General features: G+C 49.9%; 1 protein-coding gene across 5 annotated transcripts; it reads right to left on the bottom strand.

Annotated features, from left to right (window-relative positions):
- Positions 1-363: 363 nt before the first annotated feature.
- Mtmr4 (myotubularin related protein 4) lies at positions 364-26,187 on the bottom strand. Of its 5 annotated transcripts, XM_036195796.1 has the most exons (20): positions 26,107-26,187; positions 25,339-25,593; positions 24,941-24,979; positions 20,915-21,004; positions 20,510-20,626; positions 19,692-19,774; positions 17,880-18,040; positions 17,668-17,764; positions 17,358-17,471; positions 15,618-15,814; positions 15,258-15,386; positions 14,637-14,748; positions 13,961-14,156; positions 13,540-13,725; positions 13,291-13,461; positions 12,998-13,152; positions 5,828-7,208; positions 3,134-3,244; positions 2,799-2,887; positions 364-2,582 (listed from the first exon to the last, which is right to left on the bottom strand). In XM_036195796.1, the coding sequence occupies exons 3-20, from the start codon at positions 24,941-24,943 to the stop codon at positions 2,405-2,407; spliced, it is 3,570 nt and encodes a 1,189-aa protein (XP_036051689.1). In that variant the 5' UTR covers positions 24,944-24,979; positions 25,339-25,593; positions 26,107-26,187; the 3' UTR covers positions 364-2,404. The 5 variants fall into 5 exon arrangements, with proteins under 5 accessions (XP_036051689.1, XP_036051687.1, XP_036051688.1 ...); XM_036195794.1 differs by lacking the exon at positions 25,339-25,593; XM_036195795.1 differs by lacking the exon at positions 26,107-26,187 and having other exon boundaries at positions 25,339-26,071.
- Positions 26,188-26,521: the final 334 nt, after the last annotated feature.

Here is a 26,521-nt window from a genome sequence, read left to right as displayed (position 1 = left end):
GTGCTTGCTGTGATCTCCCAGACAAGATAGAGAAATGAACCTCACTTGAAAGGGGATAGAATCCTACAGAATAAATCCCTTATGTAGTCAACAATCACAAATACAAGAAGGACTCAGATGAGTACAGCAGTTTGTTTTTGCTATATAGCCCAGTCTAGCCTCAAACTTGCCTTCATCCTTGGGCCTTTAGCACCAAGGACTCAGTGCACAACAGTCATCCGTAGCTCAGAGTACGATATTGTCTTAGGAATTAGAATTAAGGGCTAGGAATCTAGTCCAGTGGTGGAGTGCTCTATCCATGAAGCCATAGGTTCAATCCCAGCGCCAATGAACTAAAATAACAGAAAGACCCAACAAAGCAGCACTAATATAGAGATTTTATTCAAACTGTATTGAATTTTACAGCACATTGCATGTCTGTCACAACGCAACTGCACAGTTTGGATTTTTGGCCACATCATGTCACTTACACCCACAACAGCTCTGAAAGGATGAACACATCTGAGCCAGAAGCCCAGAATCTCTCTCCAAGGCCATGCAGTTTGTTCACTGATGGGACAGTCTCTCAAAACAGTCACACAAAGTAGACAGATACAGTCTCCCAGAATGTTACCAATCCCCCTGAAAACAGAGTGAAGTGTAATGAAAATCGGTAATTAAAAAGCCACTCCTGACTGGCAGTCAGTTTTAATGATTGAGAAAATGCTTCAAATATTTTTATGTATCAGAGACAAATAGTTTGTCACTCTTTCATTGATCTTAGGGATTTCCCAGACACAAAATCTCCATTATTCAGGCTCCATTTAAATGAAAGAAAAAAAAATCTGCTAGGCTGACCTACATATGCCAAAACTTTTTAGAATACATCCATGGCACGTACACACGGAGCACAGATGCTTTGCTGCAGAACTGAAGAAAAGGTCAGGCCAGTAATTCCCATTCTAAATGTAGCTTCTGGTTAGTTTGGAATGAAAACAATGTTTTCTAGGAAGCAGCATGGCAGTAGCGGTGAGAAAGACAACCGCTGTGGTTCTAACAGAAAGCAACTGATCTTTTCTACATGAAGGAAGGAAGGAAAACAGAAGTCCTAGTGCTTTCACTGTAAGCCAAGGAGACCGTATCTGTCCCAACCACAGGACATGGCTATATTACTGTATCTTTTGGTTAAGTGCCACTGGTACATAGTAAGATGAAAAACAAAATCAAAATTCAACAAAACAAAAGGTTTGGTCCAAATGGACACATCATCACTCCCAATTTTGGTATCAAGGCTTTCTTCTTTCTGTTTGGGTTCCATTGTTAAGTGCACAGAAATAGACAGCAGCATTTGTACTGAAACCCTCACATACCAAATAGCATATGCTAGGAGGTAAAAACCAAATGCTATATTCTACCCTCAAGGTGTCAAGTGTTCAGGATAAGAAGCAGTGTGACCCAGAGGAGGCAGCAGCCAAGGGAAAGACGACAGGGGAGGTGGGCAGTGGAGCAACAAATCCTTTGCTTTATTTTCATGCCAGGGGAGGATCAAGGTGTAGCTCCCATGTTAGCACCAGGACAACTAGGAAAAGTCAGGTGCAGAGGGTAGGGCACACTCAGCAGAATTTCACAAGGATAGTTTTGCTGTTCCCTTCTCATTCTTCACCGTGCACACGCAACTCAAGAGCAGCCACTGCAGAACAGAGGGACAACTGCCTTCACAGCTCAAAAGAACTAAACATCACCAGAGCTTTCCTGTTTCCAAAAAAACGTCTTAATCCTTCCAACTGTCCCTCTGACAACTGAATATTTGCTGATGCTGGCCAATGAGCCAGGTGAAAAAATACATCCAAACCTCCGTTTGCCAAACCAGTCTTTGAACCAAACTCCACAGAGGACAGTACTAAAGCAACGAGAGGGAGTGCCTCAAAAGACTGAGCCTTCATGCACAGACACAGAGCACAGAGGGGCAGAGTGGAGTTCTTCTCAATAGGATGGGAAGTCCTATCTTGGATACTATGATCTGCTCTTTTCAAGGTGGAGGAGAGATGGGTGTCATCATCACTTGGAGTTTGGTTGTAATTATGCCTTTCTATTGCTGTTTGGGCACTTTGCACCAGGCAGTATTTATGAAATCATCATCTTGTGACCTCCAAGAGAGAAGCTGGAGTCACCAACTCAGTGTGAAGCCTCCAGACTCTGGGTCTGGATCAGGACCATTACCCCAAAGTGAGGGTCTCTCCAGTAGAAAATCTCCTGCCAAATTCAAATTCCTCTGCTCCAGTCACATGGTACCAAGGAGGATTTCTCAAGACGGTATCTTTGAGCTCTGTGTTCATGAGCCATACCAAGGAACCTTCCAGACTACACCTGAAGCAGATCCTCCCTTCAAACCTGCTAAAAATGGACAGATCATCTCCTCTGGCATTCAGCTGGAAGCCGTAGCGATGGGTTTCTTCAGGTGTTGGCTCATGAGCTCCCTGGCACGAGATACTTGAATATGTTCGTAACATGAGTTACAGACGAGAACTGGGTCATAGAGCTGCTGATCAGGAATGGGCAGCTTAAGGTGGCAGCATCCAGCACAAAATACGTTCCCACAATTTCTGCCAAAGTACAAAGAGGAAGGAACTAATCAGAAATATCAGTGTCCTGAGAATGAATGATAGTCTAAAAAATGGTTTCCATGAATAATTAAGGCTGGGAGTAGACAAAAATATTAAGATATCTCCATTTTCTATTAATTTAGTTTCCTTCTACACATAGAACCCTACTTTATGAGTAACCATGAAATGCAAAACAAAACAAAAAACCCAACTTACCTGCAATGATGTCTTCGTTTGGCCAACCAGAATTCACAGTCACAGTTATAGCAATGTGAGGCCATATGGTCTGGAACCCAGCGAGTTACCTACCAGAAAGCACAAGGGAAAATTCCAGGTCCATGTCCAAAATGGAGAAGAACAATATTGCAATTAGGAAAGTAGCCAGGGAGAAAATAGCCAGGACGGTCTTTATGACTGGCCACACTTGCCTACAAGGATGGTACTTATTGGTGGGGGCTTGGGGATACCCAGGTCACAGTGCCTCCTCATCTCTGGGAAATGTAACTCACTGGCTTGCGTTAAGAGCCTGCCGCACATCTGCCTACATGTACCTCGGTTTCCTTCTTATCCACAGGTTCCCAGCTGGCTTCTGAAAGGCAGTCTTCACTGTGGTCGGAGCCAAAGTCTTCAGTGTCACTGCTGTCCGACTCCTTTAGACACGTCTGCAGCACAGGCAAAGGCAGCAGCATCACTTCCTTCTGCACCAGCACCTACCACTGTCAGCCACTGTCCGAAGTGTATTATCACCATGCATAAACTGATTTGACCCCTCTCAGCGGTCATAAAGACAGTGAGTCACAGAGAACTAGAGCTGGTAAGTGGTAAAGCTGATATTTGACTTAGCATTCTGGCTCAGAACCATCATGTTAACCAGTATGTGAGAGCACAGCGTAGAAAGACCATACTTCTTGTTATACCCTGAGCTAAGTGTTGCCAAATCAGAAGCCAAATCTATCCTGTTTTCATAAATCAAGTTTTACTGGAACATAGTCATATTCACTCAATCACATATTCTCTATGGCTGCTTTTGTGTTTGTTACTGCGGCCACACAATAGTTGTCTTGTAGACTATTTGGCCCACACAACCTGAAAATATTTACCATCTGGCCTTTACAAATAGAAGTTGGTTGAGTATTTAAAACATTACCCTGAACAGTAAGAAACTGTTAGTCCTGTCTATTCTTTTTTGTTTTTTTGTTTTATTGGTTTTTTGAGACAGGGTTTCTCTGTGTAGTTTTGGTGCCTGTCTTGGATCTCGCTCTGTACATCCCCTGGCTCTGCCTCCTGAGTGCTGGGATTAAAAGCGTGCGCCACCACTGCCCAGCTGGTCCTGTCTATTCTATCGGCAGACAACAGGGAACACTTCAAGTGATGGAAGGGGACTATCCATGGAGACAGCAAGAGCAAGATGGTTCCAAGAAGCTCCCTAAGGACTGCAATGCCAGAATTTAAGACAGCTAGGGCAGTAAAGCCTGGGTAGTCCTCCTTATCCCTCACCTGGGTTGTTTTAAAATGTCCCAACCATGCCAGGAATAGTGGCACACGCCTTTAATCCTAGCACTTGGGAGGCAGAGGCAGGCGGATCTCAGTGAGATCGAGACCAGCCTGGTCTATAAAGCAAGTCCCAGGACAGCCAGAGCTACATAGAGGAACCCTGTCTCAAATAAACAAATAAAAATACAATAAAATGTCCTAACCAGCCTCCTACTCTGGGTCACAGTTGCCTCATCCAAAGGTACTCAAGCTGATCCTCAGTTCTCCATTGTGGGCAATGCATTTATACTACCTGTCTCCAGGTCCCAGCGCAAAAGTGTATGGAGTACACACACCCCCACACCCCAGCCCACACACACCCCAGCCCACACACACCCCAGCCCACACCACACCCCAGCCCACACACCCACCCATGCCCACACACACCCATGCATGCCCCACACACACCCATGCCCACCCACACACCCCAGGCCCACACCACCCACCCCAGCCCAACACACACCCCATGCCCACACACACCCCCATGCCCACACACACCCATGCCCACACACACCCCAGCCCCCCCACACCCATGCCCACACACACCATGCCACACACACCCCAGCCCACACACAACCCATGCCAATGCCCCACACACCCCAGCCCACACACACCCAGCATGCCCCCACACACCCCTGCCCACCACACACCCCAGCCCACACACACCCATGCATCCCACACCACACCAGCCCACACACACCATGCCCACACACCACCCAATGCCCACACACCACCCATGATGCCCACACACACCCTGCATGCCCACACACACCCCAGCCCACACACCCCTGCCCAACACACCCAATTCCCACACACCCAGCCCACACACCCCAGCCCACACACACCCATGCATGCCCACACACACCCCAGCCCACACACACCCAGCCCACACACACCCATGCCCACACACACCCCAGCCCACACACACCCATGCCCACACACACCCATGCCCACACACACCCATGCCCACACACACCCATGCCCACACACACCCCAGCCCACACACACCCATGCCCACACACACCCATGCCCACACACCCCAGCCCACACACACCCCCACCCACACACACCCATGCCCACACACCCATGCCCACACACCCCAGCCCACACACACCCATGCATGCCCACACACACCCCATGCCCACACACACCCATGCCCACACACACCCATGCCCACACACACCCAGCCCACACACACCCCATGCCCACACACACCCCAGCCCACACACACCCCATGCCCACACACACCCATGCATGCCCACACACACCCATGCATGCCCACACACACCCATGCATGCCCACACACACCCATGCATGCCCACACACACCCATGCCCACACACACCCCAGCCCACACACACCCATGCCCACACACACCCATGCCCACACACACCCATGCCCACACACACCCATGCCCACACCAGCCAGGACACCTAGCACCTGCATGCTTCTGGACACGCACTCTCCCTCTCATGGCCATCTTGCTAAACAGCACGCACCCTTTAGCACTCAGCTCAGTCTCTTCTCAGGAGCCTTCCTTGACCTTTTACCCCACTCTACCTCCATCATAGCTGGTGCCTGCCCCATCCCAACACTCAGAACGTCACTGTGTTTCCTCGTCTTTCATCCTGAAGGGCACACAGACAGTACTCAACAAGCGACACTGAATGGATAGACTGGAGGATGGACAGGCGGCAGCTGCTGAGTACTCACAAAGTCGTCCTCATAGTCCATGGGCGGCTCCGCTGGCGGGGTGCAGCAGTGGCGGATGTCTAGCCTCATCTGAAGTTCCCGAACCTGTCGACGGAGCTGCTCTACCTCTTGCTTGTACCCTGCTTCGATCTGCCGCAGCCTATGTTGGACCACATCCGTGGGAAAGGGCAGTCCGTCATCATCCAGGTAGAGAGGAGGCACAGGAGAAGGGCAGCTCAGCAGAGAAGGCTTTGTGCTGGAGGCCTGCTTTGGATGACTGGACAACCACAGCCGGCTCTTCTTTCCTCCTGGGCCTATACAAGGTCCACTGGAATGACTGGAACAGACAGGTGACTTCATCCCTTCTCTCTGAGCCCACTGGCCCCCAAAGCAGGGCCCCGCAGCTCGAGTATGCTTATTGCTCGGCCTCTTGCTGCAACAGCCGTAAGCAAGCAGTCGCCGAGGGGTGGTCTCTCCACTCGGGAATGAAGTCATCATCCCTTGGAAGCTGTCCCAGTTCGACCCTAAAAATGAGAACTCACTTATCTGGCTCTGAGAAATTGGCTTTCGGGCCAGCTCCAATGGCATCTTTCCAAAGCGAGGATTTTCTACTATCTGGCCATTCTTACTTCCTCTCTTGCCAGTGTCTTCCTTCTTGTAGATCAGATCCGGCACTGAACTAGGCTGCTCCTGGTGGGAGACGCTTGCCGTAGACCCAGGCAGATCTTGGCTGAGGAGGTCAGTATTTGGCTCTTGGGGAGTTTGGCTGGCAGCACTTGGGGGGTTGCCAAGGCTACCCTGACTGTGATCTAGAGTACACCGTGTGGGCACAGCCTGCATGGAGTCTAGATGGGTCTGTTGGGGAGTACCTGGGAGGGAATCCTGGGAAGGCTCAGGATAATCACAGGCTCCCCGACACTTGCTGGAAAAATCAGAGAGCGTGCTGACAGCTTCCTTTTCTGGACACTGCTCAGGTGGCTTCCCTAAGCCATCAGAAGTCCTCTGCTCCTCTTGGGCTGGAGGGACTGCGGCCTGGGCCTTAGCCTCTTCCAGGACTTTGATCTCTGAGGTGTTGTTCTTCATTTCCCAGGGCACAGAAGGATTAAGTAATTTGTAACTGAGAGAACAGCTTTTGTGACCCTTGAAAGGTTTACTGCTCAAGTAGTCTTTCTGGCTGCTGGGCAGAGGAGGAGGAAGGCACCCTTCCCCCACAGCCGGCTGTGGACCTCCTACCCCAGAGTCTACTGTCTCTGTGCCTTCAGAGCTGCTGTGCCAGGGCTCCAGGCTGACTCTGCCCTCCTGACAGTGGTTATTCAGGTTAGGGTCACTGGAAGTACGAGTGAGGGGACTGCTCGTGTCACAGGCAGAAAGAAGATCATCCATGGACCTGGTTTTCGGTAACCTGGAACGACAAACACAGACCCTCCAGGTCAGGAAATGGGAACCCCTTCCAATTAGGTCATCAGAGTAGTATCAGAATCAATTTGACAAAACAGTTAATACTATAAATAACTGAAGTTCTCTGCACACACTCATCTTCAAGAGTGCTTATCTGTCCCCAACTCTTGTAAGTTCTCAACCTACCCAATCTTCCAGGGCCATCTCAAACACTTGGATAGTTTCAACTGCCTGTGATGCTGACACCCCCCATATAAAATCTGTGCTGGACACTAAATTTAGGGCTTTGTGTTGCAAAACACAGCTCTATCACTAAGTCACACCCCAAAGCCTACTGACTGAGTACACTACTGTAGCCAGTACCACACCTAACAACCCTCAAGGCAGCACCTCCCTGGCTCCATCGGCAGACAACTGGTTACCTGTCAGAAAGGGCAGTTTAACCTCTCGGGCACTTGGTACCACCTCCACAGGAGGTTCATGGTAGACCTTAGAGATACCACAAGGCTTCAGGATTTAGGCAACCAACCACAATTATTAGTCACAAACTTATCAAGAAGGCAGACTTCTCAACACGATGTCTGCAGACACTTAGCAGCGTGTCCCTCCAATTCTCCGAACCCCACAGAAACTTCTTGTAGATGGTACTCAAAGAACTGAAGAAACACTCCTAGTCACCAAATGGGTGACAGGCATTTTCAAGAATGGTTGTCGTGAGGTGGTTTTTTGATTTTTTTTGGTTTAGCTTTGGAGCCTGTCCTGGAACTCACTCTGTAGACCAGGCTGGCCTCAAACTTGCACAGATCCACCTGCCTCTGCCTCCCGAGTGCTGGGTTGGGATTAAAGGCGTGAGCCACTACCGCCTGGCTGGTTGTCCTGATTTTTACTGCAAAATCTTTTGAGCAATAAAAATTTAGGGAATACGTCCAAGAAATAGACACTTCACTGGGCTCTTCTCATATGCCATAATCAGCTCACATAAAAAAATCCTCCAAAAGCCAAGTCACAATATAGCTTATTGTAAGTACTTAGTTTTGATATTTATTATAATAAGAAACTTTTTATATTTGATTTTATTTTGGGGGTGAATTTTGTGTGTGGCAGGTGAGCATGCACATGTATTGTGCATGTGTCAACACTGGGAGTCTTCCTCAAGCATTTTTTAGCTTATTTTGAGACAAGGTCTCTCACTGGACCTGAAGCTTGCCAATTGGCCAGACTGGCTGACCAGCAAGCCTCAAGGGTCCTCCTGTCTTTGTGTCCCCAGAGCCAGGATTGCAAGCACAAGACCCAAACCTCTGCTCTTGGTATTTTACATGGTACTGGAGATCTAGCTCAGAGCCTATTTGTGAAGAAAGATTAAAGTGCCTACATTTGAAAGCCATAGTGAGATGTGAGCAAATAATCCCTATCAAAGCATGCTGCTCAGTGCTCTCTAAAGCACAGCATTCATTGGCTAGTCACTTGTTTATGTCCCTCTACCAAAGTGCCTGGAGGTCAGGCCTGGGTCTCACTTGAGTACCCAACACCTAGCACAGTACCCAGCAAATTAAGACATGAACAAGCTAGGTGGTGGTAGCACACACTTTTAATCCTAGCACTCAGGAGGCAGAGTTCAAGGCTAGCCTGGTCTACAGAGCTAGTTGCAGGACAGCCAAGGCTACACAAAGAAATCCTGTCTTGAAACCACCCCCACCCTCCAAAAAAAAGGAGAGAAAAAAGAAATGAACAAATAAACTTTAAGTCCACACCAAGTTTCCACTAGCAGGGTGCCAACTGAATAGATGAGGTCAGCAGGGGTCAATAATTGTATGTACATGACAGCATGCAATAGATCTTGCTTCCAAGGTCTACCCAAAACCTACTAATTGAGAATGGCTAAGAGTAAGGCCTAGATAACTGTAGTGCCACCCATCCCCCACACACTTTTTTTAAAAATTGGTGGAGCTGGGGATTAAACCCATACCTTTATGTGTATATGTTCTACCACTGAGCTACAGCCCAGCCCAGCATACTGTACTTTTAAAAAGTTACAACTGACTTTGTCTTTTCTTGCTTTATTTTTTGTGAGCTGTCATGTGGGTACTTGGGATTGAACCCATGAGCTCTGGAAGAGCAGTCAGTGCTCTTAACCTCTGAGCCATCTCTGCAGCCCCTCTTGCTTTTTTTATACAAAAACTTTCAACTATATACAAGAGTGTGACTCCCATGCACCCTTTGAAATTCAAATATTAACAATGCCAACCTTCATAGCTGATGGCCCCAAAGGTTTAACCAATAATCATGGTACAGACCAGCAGTTCTCAACCTGTGAGTCTCAATCCCTTTGGGGGCGGGCGAGGCTGAATGACCCTTTTGAAGGGTTGTCTAAGATCATTGGAAAAACACAGGTATTTACATTATGACAACAGTAGCAACAATTATAGTTATGAAGTAGCAAGGAAAATAAGTTCATGGCTGGGGTCACCACAGCATGAGGAACTGTATTCAAAGGTCGTGGCATTAGGAAGGTTGAGAACCACTGGTATAGACAACATTGCCCGAGGACTGTAGGAGGAGAAACGGGCTAAGCCAGCCCACTGAGCCAAGGACGACCACACAGAAAGTACAGAACTTGAACTAGGTACAAATCCATTTGTTGGACTTTAGAAGAAAGACAGGGGAGACTGTTGGCGTGGGAAAAGGTACAAGCAAAGGAAGTCAGGAGAGCTGTTACAGAAACATTTCCTCTAACTCTTTACATTAGTTAGTCCTCTAAATCCAACTCTTCCCACCTTGGGCTGCCTGGTAGGACACCTCCTCTGCTCTCAACCGACACTTCAACCCATCTTCCCTGTTCTCTCTGCAACTGCTGTGTCTTCTCCACTCTTCCTCGGCTACTGGTGATATGAACACCCTCCTCATCTTTATACTTTAAGACTTGTAAACTGCCATTGACTCTGAGACTTTGGATCCTCTGCACTCTACACGTTTATTTTCCAACTTTCAACCATTTCCACAGTCTACTAAAAATATCTCTATTGTATTTCTGAATATATTTCTCTTTTCCAGGGACTTTTTTATAAATGAACTACACTATAGCAGAGCTGGTTAGTCCTCGTGCCTCTACCAAGCTCAGTGATAAATTCTCCAGATATACCATTGCTAGTAGGTCACAATCATTGCATATCCTATTACCACTGACAAATGACTAAAAATGCAGTTGATGACGATTCAGTGGTTAAGAACACTTGCTGCTCTTGTGGAAAACCTGGGTTTGGTTCACCTACATTGTAGCTTACTACCTCCTGTAACTTCATTTCTAGGGGATTTGATGGCCTCTTCGGACTTCCTCAGACACCAGGTGTGCACACAGCACACAGACATGCATGTAGGTAAACCATCCATACACATAAAATAAAAATATTTTTTTAATGTATAAGTAAACTCTGCACTGTAATGCCTACAATTGTACTATTGTACAGCCTACAATAACTTACGTTTCTATTCCTTTGACTTTAATCCCAACACTCAGGAGGCAGAGGCGGGAAGATCTGTGAGTTCCAGGCCAGCCTGGGCTACACAGTGAGGCCTTGTCTCAAACAACAAAACTAATGTCCTTCTCGCCCTCCGCCAGCCCAGAGTCAGTTTTGATTCTTTTGTTGTCTTCGAGACTACCTCTCACATCTGCTCCTCTGGCTCTTTCTACCATCATACGTTTACTGCACTCATCATTCCCTTCATTCTGCGCATGTATCTGTCCACCTAAGTCTGCTCAAATGCTTCCTTCCTACGGCCCAGCAAAGCGGAGCACACCTGAAATCCTGGGGACACTAAAGCAAAGCATCAAGGGTTGAGGCCAGTGTCAGCACACTGAAAACCCATCTAAACAAACACATCTGGGGAACAGAAACAGCCATGGTGCTTGCCTGGCCCTCCATGAAAATTTCCTATGTGAACCAGCCCCAAAGGACCCTTCAAAAAATTCTTCATAGTTTGAGGAAAAGGAAAACCGCTGAAATCTATTCCATGACAATGGACTTAGCTCAAAAGACCCTAAAATAAAAAAATTAAGATGGCTGAGCTCTTTATTATAGTTTATAATATTCAGCCAATAGGCTTTAACTTCAAAAGGCTTCAGCTAATAGTCAGATATCAAAATTTGTACTATATGAACTTCAGAGCATACCTGGAATCCCAGCATTTAGGAGCTGGCTGCAGGAGGCCCAGGAGTTTAAGGCAGCCTCTACTGTATAAAGACATAGTGAGACCATCTCAAATGAAGATCTCTGGAAGAAACAGGAGCATCCTCTCTACAGCCCCCAGTTTAACTGTGGACTTAAAACTGGCTTAGATGGTGAATAGTATGCATGTTTTACCGAAACGTACACACATGCAGATGCTCACTAAAATGGCCCCTGTAATGATCTTGAAATGATCAAAAAGAGGGGGAGAGGGCACACAAATAACTCCTAACTCGGGACTACTCTGAAGCCACGAAAAACAATTAAGTAAAGCTAGGGATGTAACTAAGTGTGGAACATCTGCCTAGTGTGTACAAGTTTTGATTTCCAGCATTACAAAAAATAATATTAAGAAGGAAATAAAAACAACAAGGCAGCTTTATATGTGCTGTCATGGGATGACAGCCTGACACAGAACGAGAACAACTTGTAACACAGTATACCAAAAACCGAGGCGTTGTTTTTAAAAACAAATGTGCTGCCCAGGCAGGAGTGGCTGCTTCAGACTGTTCCTAGAGAGCCAGGAGAGCTTGCTGCACCTGAGGGCTGAGGAGGGTGTGACGTGTCTAAAGAAATAAACATCTGGCTATATACCTACAAGTGTTAACACCTGTGAGGAAAAGAACCAGGATGGAGACTTCATTTTCTTTTAATGTTTGATATTATTTAAAAGAAAAAAAAGTGTAACATGGATTACTAGTGTAATTCAAGAAGTCCCCAAGTCTCTTACCCCCAAATATTCAGCAAGAAGAGAACTTTAGTGTCCTGCTTTAAATCTGGCCTTTTGCTAAGAGAGAAAAGTCTATCTGCCGCTGGACACTGTTTCTTTCTCTGAGTGAAAGGCTTCTACAAGTTAATACTGGATATGGCCAAGGTTGCTTCTGAGAATAATTTCCCTAGACTTCATATCAGCGAACAAAAATCAGCAGCATTCCCACAAGCCCTTGTGACTCGTCCTTTCTCTTTAATTCTCCCTTGCTTGGCTGTGTCACATTAGGTGACAGTGGCACCAAAAAAGAAGGCAAGCAACTTAATGAGGACCTTGGGAACAGTCTATTCCAGTCCAGCCTCGAGTCTGGGGGCAGCTTTCTTCCTTAAGTGACTCAGGAAGTGGTTTATAGACAACTCATTTAAAAAGACCGTGGGCCAGTGAGGTGGCTCAGTGGGAAAAGGTGTTTGTCATGGAGCCTCATCAGCAATGAGTGGAAGGAGAGAACCAACTCCTGGAAGTTGTCCTCTGACCTCCACATGCATGCATTCACATGTGCAAGCATACACACACCAATAAATAAACTTACACAAACAAATAAGAAACTTTGAGGTAGCCAAGTGGCGGTGGTGCACGTCTTTAATCCCAGCACTCGGGAGGCAGAGGCAGGCAGGCAGGTGGATCTCCTGAGTTCGAGGCCAGCCTACAGAGCTAGTTCTAGAACAGCCAAGGGTACACAAAGAAACCCTGTCTAGAAAAAAAGAAAAGAAAGAAAGAAAAAGAAGCTTTGAGGTGAAATAGAATAGGAAGCAATTACTGCTTTCCTTGTGAAGAGAGGGGAAACCAAGAAGGATTTCTCACCTGTCTAGAGATCGGCCAGAAAATTCCTGGCTCTGAGCCACTGGGGAAAGGTAAAGATCCATATTTTCCTCTCCAAGTGTGCATGGAGACGATGCAGGCAGATAAACTGCTGTCCAGAGGTGCAGGGCCCGGACATGGCACACAGGATGAAGGACCTAGGGAAGCAGCCAAGTGTTTTGTAAGAGCCCTTGTGTTGTCCTTCCCTGAACATCTGGCTCTGCATTTCTTTCCACTGACTCCGCCTCCTCTCCTCTCCCTCCAGGACTTCAAGCAGGAAAAGGGCTCTGCCTTACCATGTCTGAACCAGGTGTGTAGAGGAAGTTGTGAAAGTTCTTGTTGCCAGCTCGCAGGAGTGCCCACACAGAGCATGTCCGCTTATAGATGTTGCGCTTCTCTCGCTCACAGGGGTTGTTGGCCAGGAATGTGCCATAGAGACAGGAGTATGTGTGCTGTACCAGTTTTACCTAGGAAACCCAGACAACGTGAACCCGAGGGCCTCAGGATACCATTCTCCAACCCTGGCCACAGGCTTTAGGACTTACCAGGAATGCTTCATTGAATTCAAACAGGCAAGGGAACTGCTTGAGCAGCTGATGAACAGAATCAAGCCACTGGAGGAACACAGGACATTGTTCATTTTGGTCCTCTGCATTTTCCTGATGGCCACAGCGATCTCCAAATTTGTGCCCAAAATCCAGCCAATCAGACTCCACCAACACTTGGAAGCCCTGTAAAATGGCCAGTCTCAGCACAAGGCAACTCTGGAAGGGCTAGGGTCCAGCTTCCCAGGAGACTGTCCAAAGCTGGGAGCTGGGGGCTGGCAGCCACAAACAAGTCCAACCCTGGAAGAGGACTCAGAGGCACCAGCATCCTCTACTGAAACATTCCCAATACATGCCCAGAAAGCCTGACCCCATCCCTCTTCCCTCACTTCCTTTGTTCTTCCCAATCCCTTCTCAGTACCTCCAGGGTCCTGTAATATGGGTCCAGCAATATTTTGGCCAGGGCTACAATCTGTGGCGTACGGTCCCAGCCGTCAGAGCAGTGCACCAGCACAGGTCGGCCTTCCCGATCTACTGTATTAGCTACCAACACAGCTGCTTTTAGCATCACTGACAAGTGCTGCAGCCATTTGGTACTCTCCAGTGCCGACAACCAGCTGTGCAAGAGCAGAGAGAAATGGAATCACTAAGGGTTGGGGGCTACCACAATGTCTCTGCCTCCTCAGCCAGCTCTACCCAACAAAAGCCCCATCGAGGGCTAAAACCAAGAAGTCTAACTCGTGACCTTTCTGCCAAGAGATATTTGGCAGAAAGATAAGGAAATGAGACACACAGAGGTGAGAGCTTCTTAGGCTCAAAAGAGGAACTGCGAACTGTCACATGGTCACTTAGCCACGTCTCTCCCAGTTCTCTATTTTGTTTGGTAGGACAATGATCTAGGAGAGAAGAATCCAAGGGCCTATGACCAGGCAGTGGAAGGAGTGTTCTTGGGGGTGGTGCACCGACCCAGCCCTGCTCAGACACTGAAGTCCATGTAATTTCACACTTGCCATCTCCCCATCTGACCCCTAAGGATGTGCAGTACTGGCCAAGGCACGAGACCGGAAGGGTGACGGACTCTCAAAGGGAGCACCTACTTGCTGGGATCTGGCATCTGGCTACACACGGCCCGAAGGTACTGGAAGCTGTTCCGGATGGCATGGATGTTGGCCATTCCCATAAACACAACCTCACAGTTAGGGTAGTACTCTGCAGACAGGAGAGGAAAGTGGAGCATACAAATCTGTCCTGGAAAGAGCTACTCAAGACAAGAGCCAGTCCCAGGGCACAGAGCTCCCCAGGCAGGACAGAACACTCCAGAATGGCAACACAGTAAACATACTCTTCCACTCTGGATTGCTCTGGATACTCAGACAGTAACTGTAATGTTGACAGCAGCAGGAGCAGCAGCACTAGGGATAACAATATTCTCAACAAATGGTAGCTACTCTGAGCCAACAACAATCTTCTCTAAGAGCTAATCATTCTGACAATCTTTCAGAGTGTGATGATTTCAAGGTGTGAATCATCCTGATTTTACAGATGAGGAAATAAAACTTAGGAGGTAACTTATACTTTACAATCATGGCTAGTAAGTGGCAGAGCCCTGGATCCAAGCACATCTATTTGATTCTTTCAAATACACAAGTTATCCTCAACCCTCTCCTCACCAAAGCTGCCCCAGGGCAGTGAGTGCAGACACTAAGTGATCACAATACCTTCACATTCACAGCCTCCACCCTTGGCCCGGTTAGCCACGGCTGCTGTGTAGGACCGTGCATCCAGGATCAGAAGTTTCTGAGGAGCAGCTGTGCTCTCCACCCCAGAGCACGCAGTCAGAGAAGAATCTAAGTACACAATAGGAGGAAGACTCAGACTCAGCCAGCCACTCAGTGTCATCCAGTCCAGAAGAAAGGAACAGCCTTTTCAGACCCCTCAGACCTCCAACCCCCAAAAGGCAGGGACCCAGGCACTCTGTTTTTTTGGCATCCTTCTCCCATGGTTTCACTGGGGACATTCTGGGAGCCAGAGGCTAGAAGGGGCCTATCGCTGGGGGACTAGTATCAGCCACGCCTTACCGAAATCAGTGTCACATGCCTCACTGGTATCATTAGTTCCAGTGCTGAGGGAAGCCCCACTGGCCCTTGTCCCTGGGTCTAAGGCGCAGGCTTTGGCAATGGACGTGACCAGGTATTCATCATCAGCATTGCGCCAGCCCCACCAGCTGATCTCAGGCTGGCTGCAGCGGGCAATGGCAGCCCCGTTGCGCAGGTGTCTGACAAAAGAGAAAAAACCATAATGCCCTTGGTATTCCAAGCCTCCAGAAGCTTACCGCAGAGACCTCATGGGGCCAGACCAAGGCCTCCAGAGCCAGTACGGGCTACCAGCATATCCAGGTCATGAAAACAGCAACCAAAAGCCTTGATATCTCTCGAGCACATTTTCTGAACTGGCTCCCATATTCCCATTGTGACCTTGACTCATCTAAACCTCATGGTTACTACCTATCTCAGTCTATTTAAATTTGTTGAGACAGGATCTCATTATGTTGCCCTGCCAAGGTAGACCAAGCTAGCTTCAAATTCACAGTGATCCACCTGCCTCTGCCTCCAGAGTGCTGGGATTAAAAATGTGTGTCATCATACAAAGCTTATTTACTTACATTTTGACATAGAAATGATTTAGCTCAGGCCCTGGGTTCGATCCTCAGCTCCAAAAAAAAAAGAAATTGGCCAACTTTCCACTAAAGAAGCAGCCAAAATTTCTGACTTTGTCAGTCATAACCAACTTCTGCCATGTATTAATAAATATCCCCCAAACAGGATATGCTGACACATGCCTGTAACTCCAGCACTCTGGAGAGGCAAGAGAATGGCTGGCAGAAGGGCACCTGGACACCTAGTGAGACTGTGTCTTTAAAAAAAGAAAAACCCTAACCTCATAAAATAAAATACAGGCTTGATTTAGTCTTCAGGCCAGCTGCCAACCTCTTAGTAAATACAGTAGTTTACACAGTACACTAAGGGAAAAGAAAAATCTCCAAACCAACAAACAAAAAACAGTTTCCCTAAAGCTTCATCTTATAGGGAAAAAAAATCTGAGATTGTACCTAAGGTTCTTTTTTAAAAAAGATTTCTGGCTTTTTTGTTTGTTTTTCTTGCTTTTCAAGACAAGGTTATTCTGCAACAGCCCTGGCTGTCCTGGAACTTGCTCTGTAGACAAGGCTGGACTTGAACTCACAGAGATCCGCCTGCCTCTGCCTCCCGAGTGCTGATATCAAAGGCGTGCGCCTTCACCGCCTAGTTGTTTTTGTTTGTTTTTATATTTATCAGTGTTTTATAGGAACATATGTATATGTACCATGTGTGTGCCTGTGGAAGCCAGAAGAGGGTGTCACATCCCCTGGAGCTACTGACGGTTGTAACCTGCTGTGGGTGCTGAGAATTGAACCCAGGTCCTCTGCAAAAGCAAGTGCTCTTAACCACTGAGCCACCTCTCTGGCCCTGAAGTCTTATTTTAAAATAACTTCAGTCATTTCCCTACAAGGGGCCAATTCCTCTCCACTGACTGCCCCAAACCTATCTTTTTTTTCTCCTTTTGGCTTTTTAAGGTAGGAGTTCTCTGTTTAACAACCCTGTCTGTACTGAAACTCGATTTGTAGACCAGGCAGGCTGGCCTCAAACTCAGAGATCACCCTGCCTCTGCCTCTTGAGTGCTGAGATTAAAGGAGTAAGTGAGCCACCACAGCTGGCAAACCACAGGTTTTGATTTCTAGCTGCATAAAAAGTGGTCATCCTTCCTACTCCACACGGCCTCACCTGTACACGACAACAGGGATGCGTTTCCAAGATCGGAAAGAAGCCACATTCTCCAGCTCTTTATCAGTGATCCACACAGGAACCAGCAGCTTCTGGGGGTAACTAGAGCACAGCCTGAGGAAAGATGGGGGAGGGTGTCTTGATCTAAATCTGGGATAACGATCCCAGGGGGTGGCTTTGAGACAACAGGGACAATTTACACCCTCCTCCCTCATGGACCTAGAAGCTAGCTATACCCACCACATTTAATCTAAACACAGAGAAAGTTCGGGGATAGACTGTGTTTTAGACCCAAGCCCCGCACCCTCACTTGTAATTGCTGTTGATATGCGAGACTCTCCAGACGTTCTGCAGGTCAAAACCCATCCTGGCGAGCTCTGCCTCCTGCCGACATCGGATGTGCTCTCCTGCAACACATCCCCCAGCCTGTCAGCTTCCCAGAGCACCAAAGTCCCTGGGTGGAGGCAGGATGAGAATCGTGGGCTAAGCAGCAGATCCCCCGAGCAAACGGCCTGGCCTCACCTGGCTGACACAGGTGGGTGTGCTGGTCCTCCTCAGTCAGCCCCAGGCACCAGGCATGGTAGGCAAAGGCAAAGAGATCCTCGGGCTTGGCAGGTCTTGCTGTGGCCCGGCTTAGCCTTGAGAGCCACTCTTGGCACTGCTTGAAAGTGGAGAAGTGGCACCTGCCAGGCAAGAAGCCACAGGCTCGGATGAGGCAAGGGGTAGACCCGCCATGGGACCGAGTCAGAAACATGGCCACAAAGACTGTGAGGAAAGGAGGCTGCGTGGCACAGGTGAGGGACCCGGACCCTGGGTAGACACTGGCCACCTAAGAGCAGTTGTCTCTCACCAATTCCCTTCCCACAAGCTCCGTTTAGACACGCTCGTTCCCTCTGACGAGGCCTCACCAGGTCTCCTGCAAAGCTTAGGGTCACCCTACCAGCCAGAGTCACCTCCCCAGGAGGCACAAGCACCGCTCTCAGCATTCCTATCTCCTTGCTCTTTCTCCTCAGCTTCATAATGCCTCCTCTGCCTAGCCACACCCTCCCGAAATTTTAAAGAGCTTTAGTCCCACCTCTTCCTGGAAGCCTCCCCAGCCTACTCTGCGCCACAGCCTCTCCTCTTTTGACTCCTCACGTGCCTGGAGTATGGAGTAGAGGTTCCGAGCAGCACACCTTCACGCTAAGTTTGCCGCTAAGTTTGCCGTAAGCAACTCTGGTTTTCATAAAGGGAAAGAACAGTAAGGACTCCATACTGAGTCTGCCAGAGGCCTCAGTACACGGGCAGGCCCTCTTCTCAACACTGGACCAGCACCTCCCTCTCACAGCCTACTTACAGCAGCAAGTCCTGTCATCTCACCCTTCAGGGCACAGCCAGCACCTGACCACTTCTCGACCCTAGGCAGGGCACCATCGCCTCTCATCATCAGCTATAACTGCTTCCTAACTAGTCCCGCAGCCGCAGCCTTGGCTTTGTCTCCATTTTCTTCTACTAGGCTTCAACGGAAGAGCCAGAGAGAGCCCATAAATCACATGGCTCCTTTGCTCAACACCCTCCAAGGATTTCTCAGTGTCCTCAAAGTCAAAGCCGACACCAGTCACTGCAAGCCCTGCCCGTTGCTTTGGAGCCTTATATCCCGCTACCCTCCCCCATACACACTCCTTACAGCCACACTAGCACCACGCCATTCTTCCGATGCGCAGGCACAGGTACGCACCCACTTCAGAACCTTTGCACTCAACTTGCCCTTTGGCACACCTTTCTCTCAAATACCTGCTCGGTCACTTTCCTCAGCTCCTGACGCAAACATGCATTATCTATGCAACTTTCTCCAGTCACTTGTTTAAAGCTATAACCTGCTAAAGCCCTCCTTGATTTTATTTTTAATTTTACACTCAGCCTTATTTAAAGCATTTCACTATTTATTGTTAGTGCCTCCCCCTAGAATATAAGATCTTTAGGGCAGAACATGTGTGAGTGCTTCGATGTGTCTGCAGCACCTGAACTGTGTGGCACAGACTGCTCAACAAACTTACATTCCTTACATGAGAGCTCTGCGCCAGACTCTGACCCAGGCACTCACGCGCATTACCTCAAGTAATGCTCACAATGGCTCCATCAGCTAAATGACATCCCCATTTTATTTCAGGTCAAGACAGAATGGGTTAGCAAGCTGACCTTCCAACTAAGAACAGAGCACAGAACTATTACTTTTTCCTTCAATTGGCAAAGGGAATGGTGTATCTTTCCTCTCTTGCTCCAAAGGTACACTGCAGGAGAGAGGTCTGCCCAAGATTGGGTCAGAGAACGTGAACGAGGCCCCATTGTGCTCACCTCACCACTTTGGAGTCCTTGCAGGCAATGTGCAACTGGAACATATCCCGACTCTCCACACTGTCAATCATCCGGAGGGGCACCTGCAGTGGGGGAGCAGACTGAGGTTCAGATACACCCTGGCCTGGAAGGTGATGCACCAATGGAGAGAAGGGAGTTAGCATCTGCTGAGGGGGGGCCTGGTAACGATGCCAGGTGCTTTACACATGGAACCAGTTAATACCAAATAACACGGAAGGCGGGTGGTTTGATTCAATAAGGAGGACATCATCCCTGTCCAAGGTGACACAGAAGTGGAAGAGCAAGATAAGGCCAAATCTGCCTGGTTCCAAAGTCTCTGCTCTTCTAATAATGCCACCGTGACCACACTCCTCGGAAAGCCTGCACAGGGAGCTGGAGAGGTAATTCAACGGTTAGCAGCAGTACTCGCCACTCTGGCAGAGGACCTGGGTTCGGTTCTCAGCACCCACACAGTTGCTCACAAGCTCCCCTAACTCCAGGTCGATGCCCTCATCTGGCCTCCTAAGGCACTAGGCACGCACATGGTGCATATACATACATACACGCAGGTACTCACAAATCAACATAAGATAAAAATAAATCTTCAAAGAAAGTGGGGCCCAACAGGATAATAGAAAGAAAGGGAGACAGACAGACAAACTTGTCCACAGAGGAATGAAGCAAGAAGACCAAAGCCAACAAGAAGGGAATCCCAACTGTTTTTTAGAGACATGATCAGGTAGAGGATTGGAACAATACCACTTGGAAGCATAATGAGGTTCTGGCTTTGGAACGAGGAAGACAAGACAAGAACTCACGTTGATGACAGAGTCTTTGAACTTGATATGCAGCCGGTAGTTGGAGATGGCAATGAGGGCATCAGCTGCCCGGCCCAAGAATTCCACTCCCTCACCCTGGAGCACTGTAAAGGGTACCTGTCAAAGGTCAGAGAAGCCCTCAGCCAGAAGCCAGTCTCTCCCTGTTTTTCCTCTCAGAAAAAGGTGGATAAGGAAGGAGAGTCAGAGGTCAGGTCATCAGCTGCCTCTCCTTCCCTAAGGCCAAAGGCTCCACAAATGCACAGGCTGACAAACACACACACCCACTCCCTTCGGAGGCCTAGGAGAGGAAGCCAGAGCTCAGGGAGACCCTCTAAAGATTCAGGAGTCCAGAGCACTAATAGGGCAGGAGACCCCTCCCACCCTGAGCCTCCAATTCCTCCTTACCTGAAGATTCTCCTCCTCCTTTACAAGTTCCTTGGGGGGGAACAGATCCTTGGCTTGGATGTACTCCAGGCTGGGGGGGCCCTCCTCACCCTGCAGGGAGGCCATTAACCTTGAGTTGTCAGACCCCACCTGGCTCCCCAGCCTCATTCACTCTCTTCCTCTACCAACCCAGAGACACCCTCCTCACCACATACTGAAAGGCTCTGGTTCCCAGAGGAGAGAAGGAGCTGTCTTGGCTAGAGGCAGGATGACAAAGAGGGGTGCTCAGGGAAACAGGAAGTTAGCCAAGGAAGAGCTGGGGATCTGTACTGGTTAGACTTCTTAGAACCAACATTGCAAAAACTGTGAGGGAAGGGAATTAAATACTCATGTCTGAATAAGACAGGAACAGGAACGGTCCGGGAAAGACACCTGAGGAACAGGAGCCAGGTATGTAGCTGGCTAGGGAGAGAAAGGAAATCAGGCCCTCCAGCCATTCAACATCAACCTGGTGGGTGGAGACAAAGAGGAGGAGGTTGGGGGGGATTCAGTCCCATGCCTCTAGAGGGCCTTTGTGAATGCCTTCAAAAAGAAAGATGTGTTTTGGAGCTGAGCTTGTCTTCCCATTGGGCTCACGCTCCTGACAAGCCCCCTACTACCTGCTGATCCGAGGGGAATCCCTAAAGAATACCCACAGCAAGTAGAAGTCACTCTGCTCCCAACTACCAAGGGGGAGGAAATGAGGGAATCCACGCTCAGAGAGGAAGCAGGAGACCCAAGGACAGCCAGGGGAGAGAGGAGGCCTGGCAGACACCTGGGGGGGGGGGGGACGACATCTGAGAGGACAGATGGGGGAAGCTGGGAAGGAGCATTAGCCAGAGGGGAGGAGGGGAAGCCTGGGAATGATTCAGAGATACGGAACCCTGCAGAGGCAGAGAAGATGGAGAAAAGAGGCTGTCTGGGGGACAGTCAAGGAGAAGAGACTGGCATGTCAGGTGAACGATGGAGTGGGGGAGGGGACTGGAGAGCCCGAGACAGCTCACAAACATCGAAGCTCCTCTTGGTCAGCCCCCTAACATCCCACACAGCCTACTAGACACATCCCACATCCCCAAGCAAGGATGCAGCGGGTGGGACCAAGATGGAGAGGAGGAGGTAATGGGATGTACCCCTGCAGGGCGGGGCCTGAAAATCTGCAGTCAAGGGCAGTGGCTGCAGAGCCACAAGGAATCACAGAATTTTCATCCCCGGCCTTCTACAATCCCCAGTACCCGCTTCCTTGAAGCAAGTCTGAGAGAGAAAAGAGCTAAGCTGTCTCCCCTGCCCCTAAGGTTTGAGGTCGTGCCGGGGTCCTTGGGCGGGGCTGTGGGTACAGCATGCACTGAGAGCCCCCCCTTCCCAACCCCCGCCCCAGGCCCTTGCAGGACAGGCCTGGCACTTACAAAGCAGCTAAGCATGGAGCAGGAGACGCGGGCGGTCAGGCTCATGGTCGCGGGCTGTCTGGGCCAGCGCACATGTCCCCGGAGCCGCTGCGCTGCCCGCCAGCCCTGGGCGCCCGCTGCATCCCGGCTGCGGGGCCCGCCTGATGCAGCCGCCGCCAGAAGCGAGCGCCCTGGCGCCAGGACCCAGCCTCTGCTCCCGCGCCTCTCCCCTCCTCTCCACAATGGAGCGGGCCCGGCTCCGCCCTCCGGCAAGAGCGCGGAAGGGAGGGGAGCCCCGCGACAGGAGCGCCCAGGACTACAGGAGCGCCCAGGACGCCGCCGGGGAGGTGGAGGCGGAGGCGGAGCCGCTCTCGGGGCCCCGCCCGCCGCCCTGGCTCCTCCCGCCCCCTGCCCCCCCCCGACCCCCGGGGGAGGGGCGGGGGGGTGACAATCTCCCCCTCCCCCGGACTTCTAGGGACATTCTAGAACGGGCCGAGGGACGGCCCTGGGATTGCTCAGAAAGGGGAAGCAAGTCCGCCCACACCTTCTCATTTCCCATTTTTCCAGGTGTGCTACCCTACACCCTTCTTGTCATACATTTCCCACCCTCTCCTATTCTCCCGGAGCTCCCTCTACGCTGGCCGGGCGCGGATCCCAAGATGGAGCTCACCCCACGTTCTTGACAGCCCAAGCCTGCCTTCTCTCCCTCCGAAACCACCGCCCACCTATGCTTGGTTCATTGGCCTCCTCCACTACCCTGCTTACACTACACTCTGATCCTCTAAAAAGAATGTTGGTCTGGTGTTATCTTAGTGGTCATTCCACATTTCTGTAAGGAAAACCCCTTTTTATTTCACGGCCCTCCCCGGCCCTTCCCCTATGGTTCCACCTCTCCTTTGATTCCCATATCCTGGGCGATGGAAAAGAAAATCCTTCTGGAAGAACTCCTTAGTCTGAGAGAAGAACTGGGATAATGGACCACTGAAACTATAAGGAAAACGAAGCTCCAAACCCAGGAGTAGGGAGATTGAATGGAGTTGGGTAGTGAGCCAAAGAAAAGGGAGTAGTGAGTGATAAGGGCTAAATGTTTCCAAAAGGAACGGACGGGAGGAGCTCACTAGAACTCCTGAACTTCCCGTACCTGGTAACTTTCAGAAACCAGGTCTTTGTTTGGGGGGCCCCCGGGATGAATACAAAAACCTGACATTTTTATTAAGTACTTACAATAATGCCCAGCAGTATCAAACATTACCCTAACTCTCCAAGAAATAAACCTCCATCCCGTTTCACTGGTGAGTCTTTAGGCTTAAGGGAAGGCGTGAACTTCACTTAAGGTATTAAATAGTTAGTGGCGCTCGGTTAAGTAGACGAGGCCAACCCTGGAGCACATACTCTTCGGTGTACCACCAGATGGAAAAAGGAGGTGAGCTACCAGTTGTGAGAGCAGGATTAGTGGTAGGCTTTCTGAAAAGAGCCTGGGCTGTGACCCCTGAAGGGAACTGAAGAGATGCAGTCCAAGGGCGAGTCTTGTCTGGAAAAGGCTGCCCACACCTCTTCCTCATCTTTTTTTTTTTGGGGGGGGCGGTTTCAAGACAGGGTTTCTCTATGAAGCTTTGCGCCTTTCCTGGAACTCACTCTATAGCCCAGGCTGGCCTCAAACTCACAGAGATCTGCCTGGTTCTGCCTCCTGGGTGCTGGGATTAAAGGCGTGCGCCAACGCCTGGCTCCTCTTCCTCATCTTAATGGTGGAGTCCTAGCTCTGGGGAGAGGGGGGGACCTGGGACCTGGGTAAGGCCTACAATTTGGGTGGAGTCACTTTAGCACAGAGCTAACAATATGAGACTCACCAGGGATCTGATATTTTTTTTAAAGACATGGGGGTCTTTCTAGATAGTCCTGGAACTCACTACATAGACCTGGCTGACCTTGAATTCACAGGCGGATTCACCCGCCTCTGCCTCCAAGTGCTGGGATTAAAAGCCTGTGCCACCATGCCCAGAAGTTCAGGAATCTTAAGGTAAGAAAAACTTGGGTGTTGTTGTTGTTGCTGTTTTAAGACAGCAATATGGAGAGTTTTAACCAGGGACCCGGGAAAAGCCAGAGGAGATAGAGTAGTTTATGAGCACAAGGAAGGCATGACATGACACGTACAGAGAGAAACTGTAAGTGGCTGAGCCCAGTGCTGTATACTGACTGATTTTTTTTTTTCAATCCTAGGAAACCATAAACTAGATACACAACTCAGTATTGGAGTACTTGCCTACCATGTGCAAGGCCCAACACTGCATCCACTGGTAATCCTAGCACTTTAGGAGACAGAGGCAGAAGGGTTGCCACAAGTTCAAGGCCAGCATGGGCTACATTTCTAGTACCAGGCTAGCCAAGGCTTTGTAGCAAGAATCTGTCTCAAAACAACACCCACCACCAAAAGAAAACAGAAAGAAAGAAAGGGAAAAAAAAGAAAGAAAGAAACGATTTATCAGGTCGGATGAACCTGCTCAGGAAGTGAACAGAGTACCCTGGAACACCAGGCTCCACAGAGGTGGGACAGCTTCCTAGGGTAGACAGCTTCCCAGGGACAGACTCAAGATTCTACACAGTGGTATGAGGAAATACGAGTACTCACCATTCTACCTTGGCGAGGGTCCTGGCTGCCTGCTTGTCACTAAAGAGAACACAAGAGTAAAGTGCACCATTAACATCGCCATGGAACCACCAAATGTCACAGGTTTACCCCTGAACTTCCCTACAACTCATTTTCCTCTGTCACAGAGGACCCAGACTCTCAACAAGCCACCACACCCACCAATCAGGCAAAGGGGGAAGCAACAAGTGGATCCCGCGCGCCGTCAAGTCCACCACTGAAGATCAGGAGCAGGAATTAAGTACCATCCCCGTTTGCTCAGCAGAACTCAATCGTTCTGATTCCACACCCAGAAGCAGAGCACTCCAAACCCTGCTCTTGACAAAGGAGAAGAAATGCCAACTCCGAAGAGCCAAAGACTGCGCGCAACTGGGACTCACTTTTGGCCCTGGTAGGGGCATGAATCCACAGGGCTGTCCGGCCAGTCTCTGAGTCTAGGAGTAGCACCCACCTGACCTGTTATTGGGGGCAGAGTCCAGAGCAGAGGACAAGAGAGGACCACAAACGAGTGATAAAACAGCAGCAGGGTTGGCCCGGTCCTGCTGAGCATACTTGAGACCAAGTAGATGAAGGTTTTAGGGAGAAGACCGCACAATGGGAACAGAATCGGACCAGCCCGGCCAGGGAGTCAAGATCTGTCAAATGGGTCGAATTAACAAGTATTTCAAGTCAAGGCCTCCTAGCTCCCCTTGGGGAGCCAGGCCCGAGCTTCACTGACACTCCTTCATGTTTGGTATGCTCAGGGGGGGTGTGCAGCAGAGTGCCACAGGAGGCTACAGCGATTAAAGCCTCCATTGTGATCCTACCAACCTTCCCTCCCTCACGGGGGAGCCCGCAAGCGGCCAGCCGGAGGTGCTGCCTCACGGCTCACTGGCACGCAGCCTGAGACACGGAGAGAGGAAGGAAGCGACAAGGACCAGGCCTAGGAGGCCCCGGCTTCCCTCAGTTAGGGAGTCTGGTCTTGGGGTAGGGGGGACGGGCCAGGCTGGCAGCAGAGCCCAGGTGCCCAGGTTGCAGGGGCGGGGCTAGGGGCTCGGAGGCGGAGCCCCAAATGACAGAGGGCGGGACTCGGGAGAGCCGGTGAGGGCCGGGCAGGACTTGGTCGTTGTGGTTCCCAGGCTGGCAGTGCACGGGGTACAGTGACTCACCCAGGCGGCGTCCGCCCGACCCTCCAAAGCCGCGCTCTCACCACTTCCGTCTCCCGCAGCTGCTGAGGCCGCGCAGCTCGAACCCCACCACGGTCCCTTCTCCCCAACCAATCGTATCGCTAGCCTCTACCCGCCCTGGCCAATGGCCACACGGAGTTCCGCCCGGCCTTACCACGCAGCCGCCGCCCTCACTCTGCACGCCGCTCACTGGTCCAGTGGGCAGACGCCCTCTCAGCCTGTAACCTATCCGGCACCCGGAGACCAGACAGTACCCGGAGGGAGGAGGCTTGGCGCCAGAGGACAGACGCGACCAATAGGAAATCACAGCGCGTCCCTATGGCAGCCAATAGGAGAGGAGTAAGAGGGGTTGCAGACTACGGCTCCGGGGACAGGAAGTACGGCGGCCCGGTCGCCT

The sequence above is a fragment of the Onychomys torridus genome, chromosome 8 (genome assembly GCF_903995425.1).
Source record: "Onychomys torridus chromosome 8, mOncTor1.1, whole genome shotgun sequence".
In the NCBI taxonomy this organism is placed as follows: Eukaryota; Metazoa; Chordata; class Mammalia; order Rodentia; family Cricetidae; genus Onychomys; species Onychomys torridus.
This window is presented reverse-complemented; position numbering and strand designations above follow the sequence as displayed.

Coding starts and splice junctions, on each gene's coding strand:
- Mtmr4 (XM_036195793.1), bottom strand. CDS start 22,380: ATGAGCCTGACCGCCCGCGTCTCCTGCTCCATGCTTAGCTGCTTT. Junction 20,627..20,914: donor AGGAGGAGGAGAATCTTCAG/GTAAGGAGGAAT, acceptor GACCTTTGACAG/GTACCCTTTACAGTGCTCCA. Junction 15,815..17,357: donor ATCCCTGTTGTCGTGTACAG/GTGAGGCCGTGT, acceptor CTCTTTTGTCAG/ACACCTGCGCAACGGGGCTG.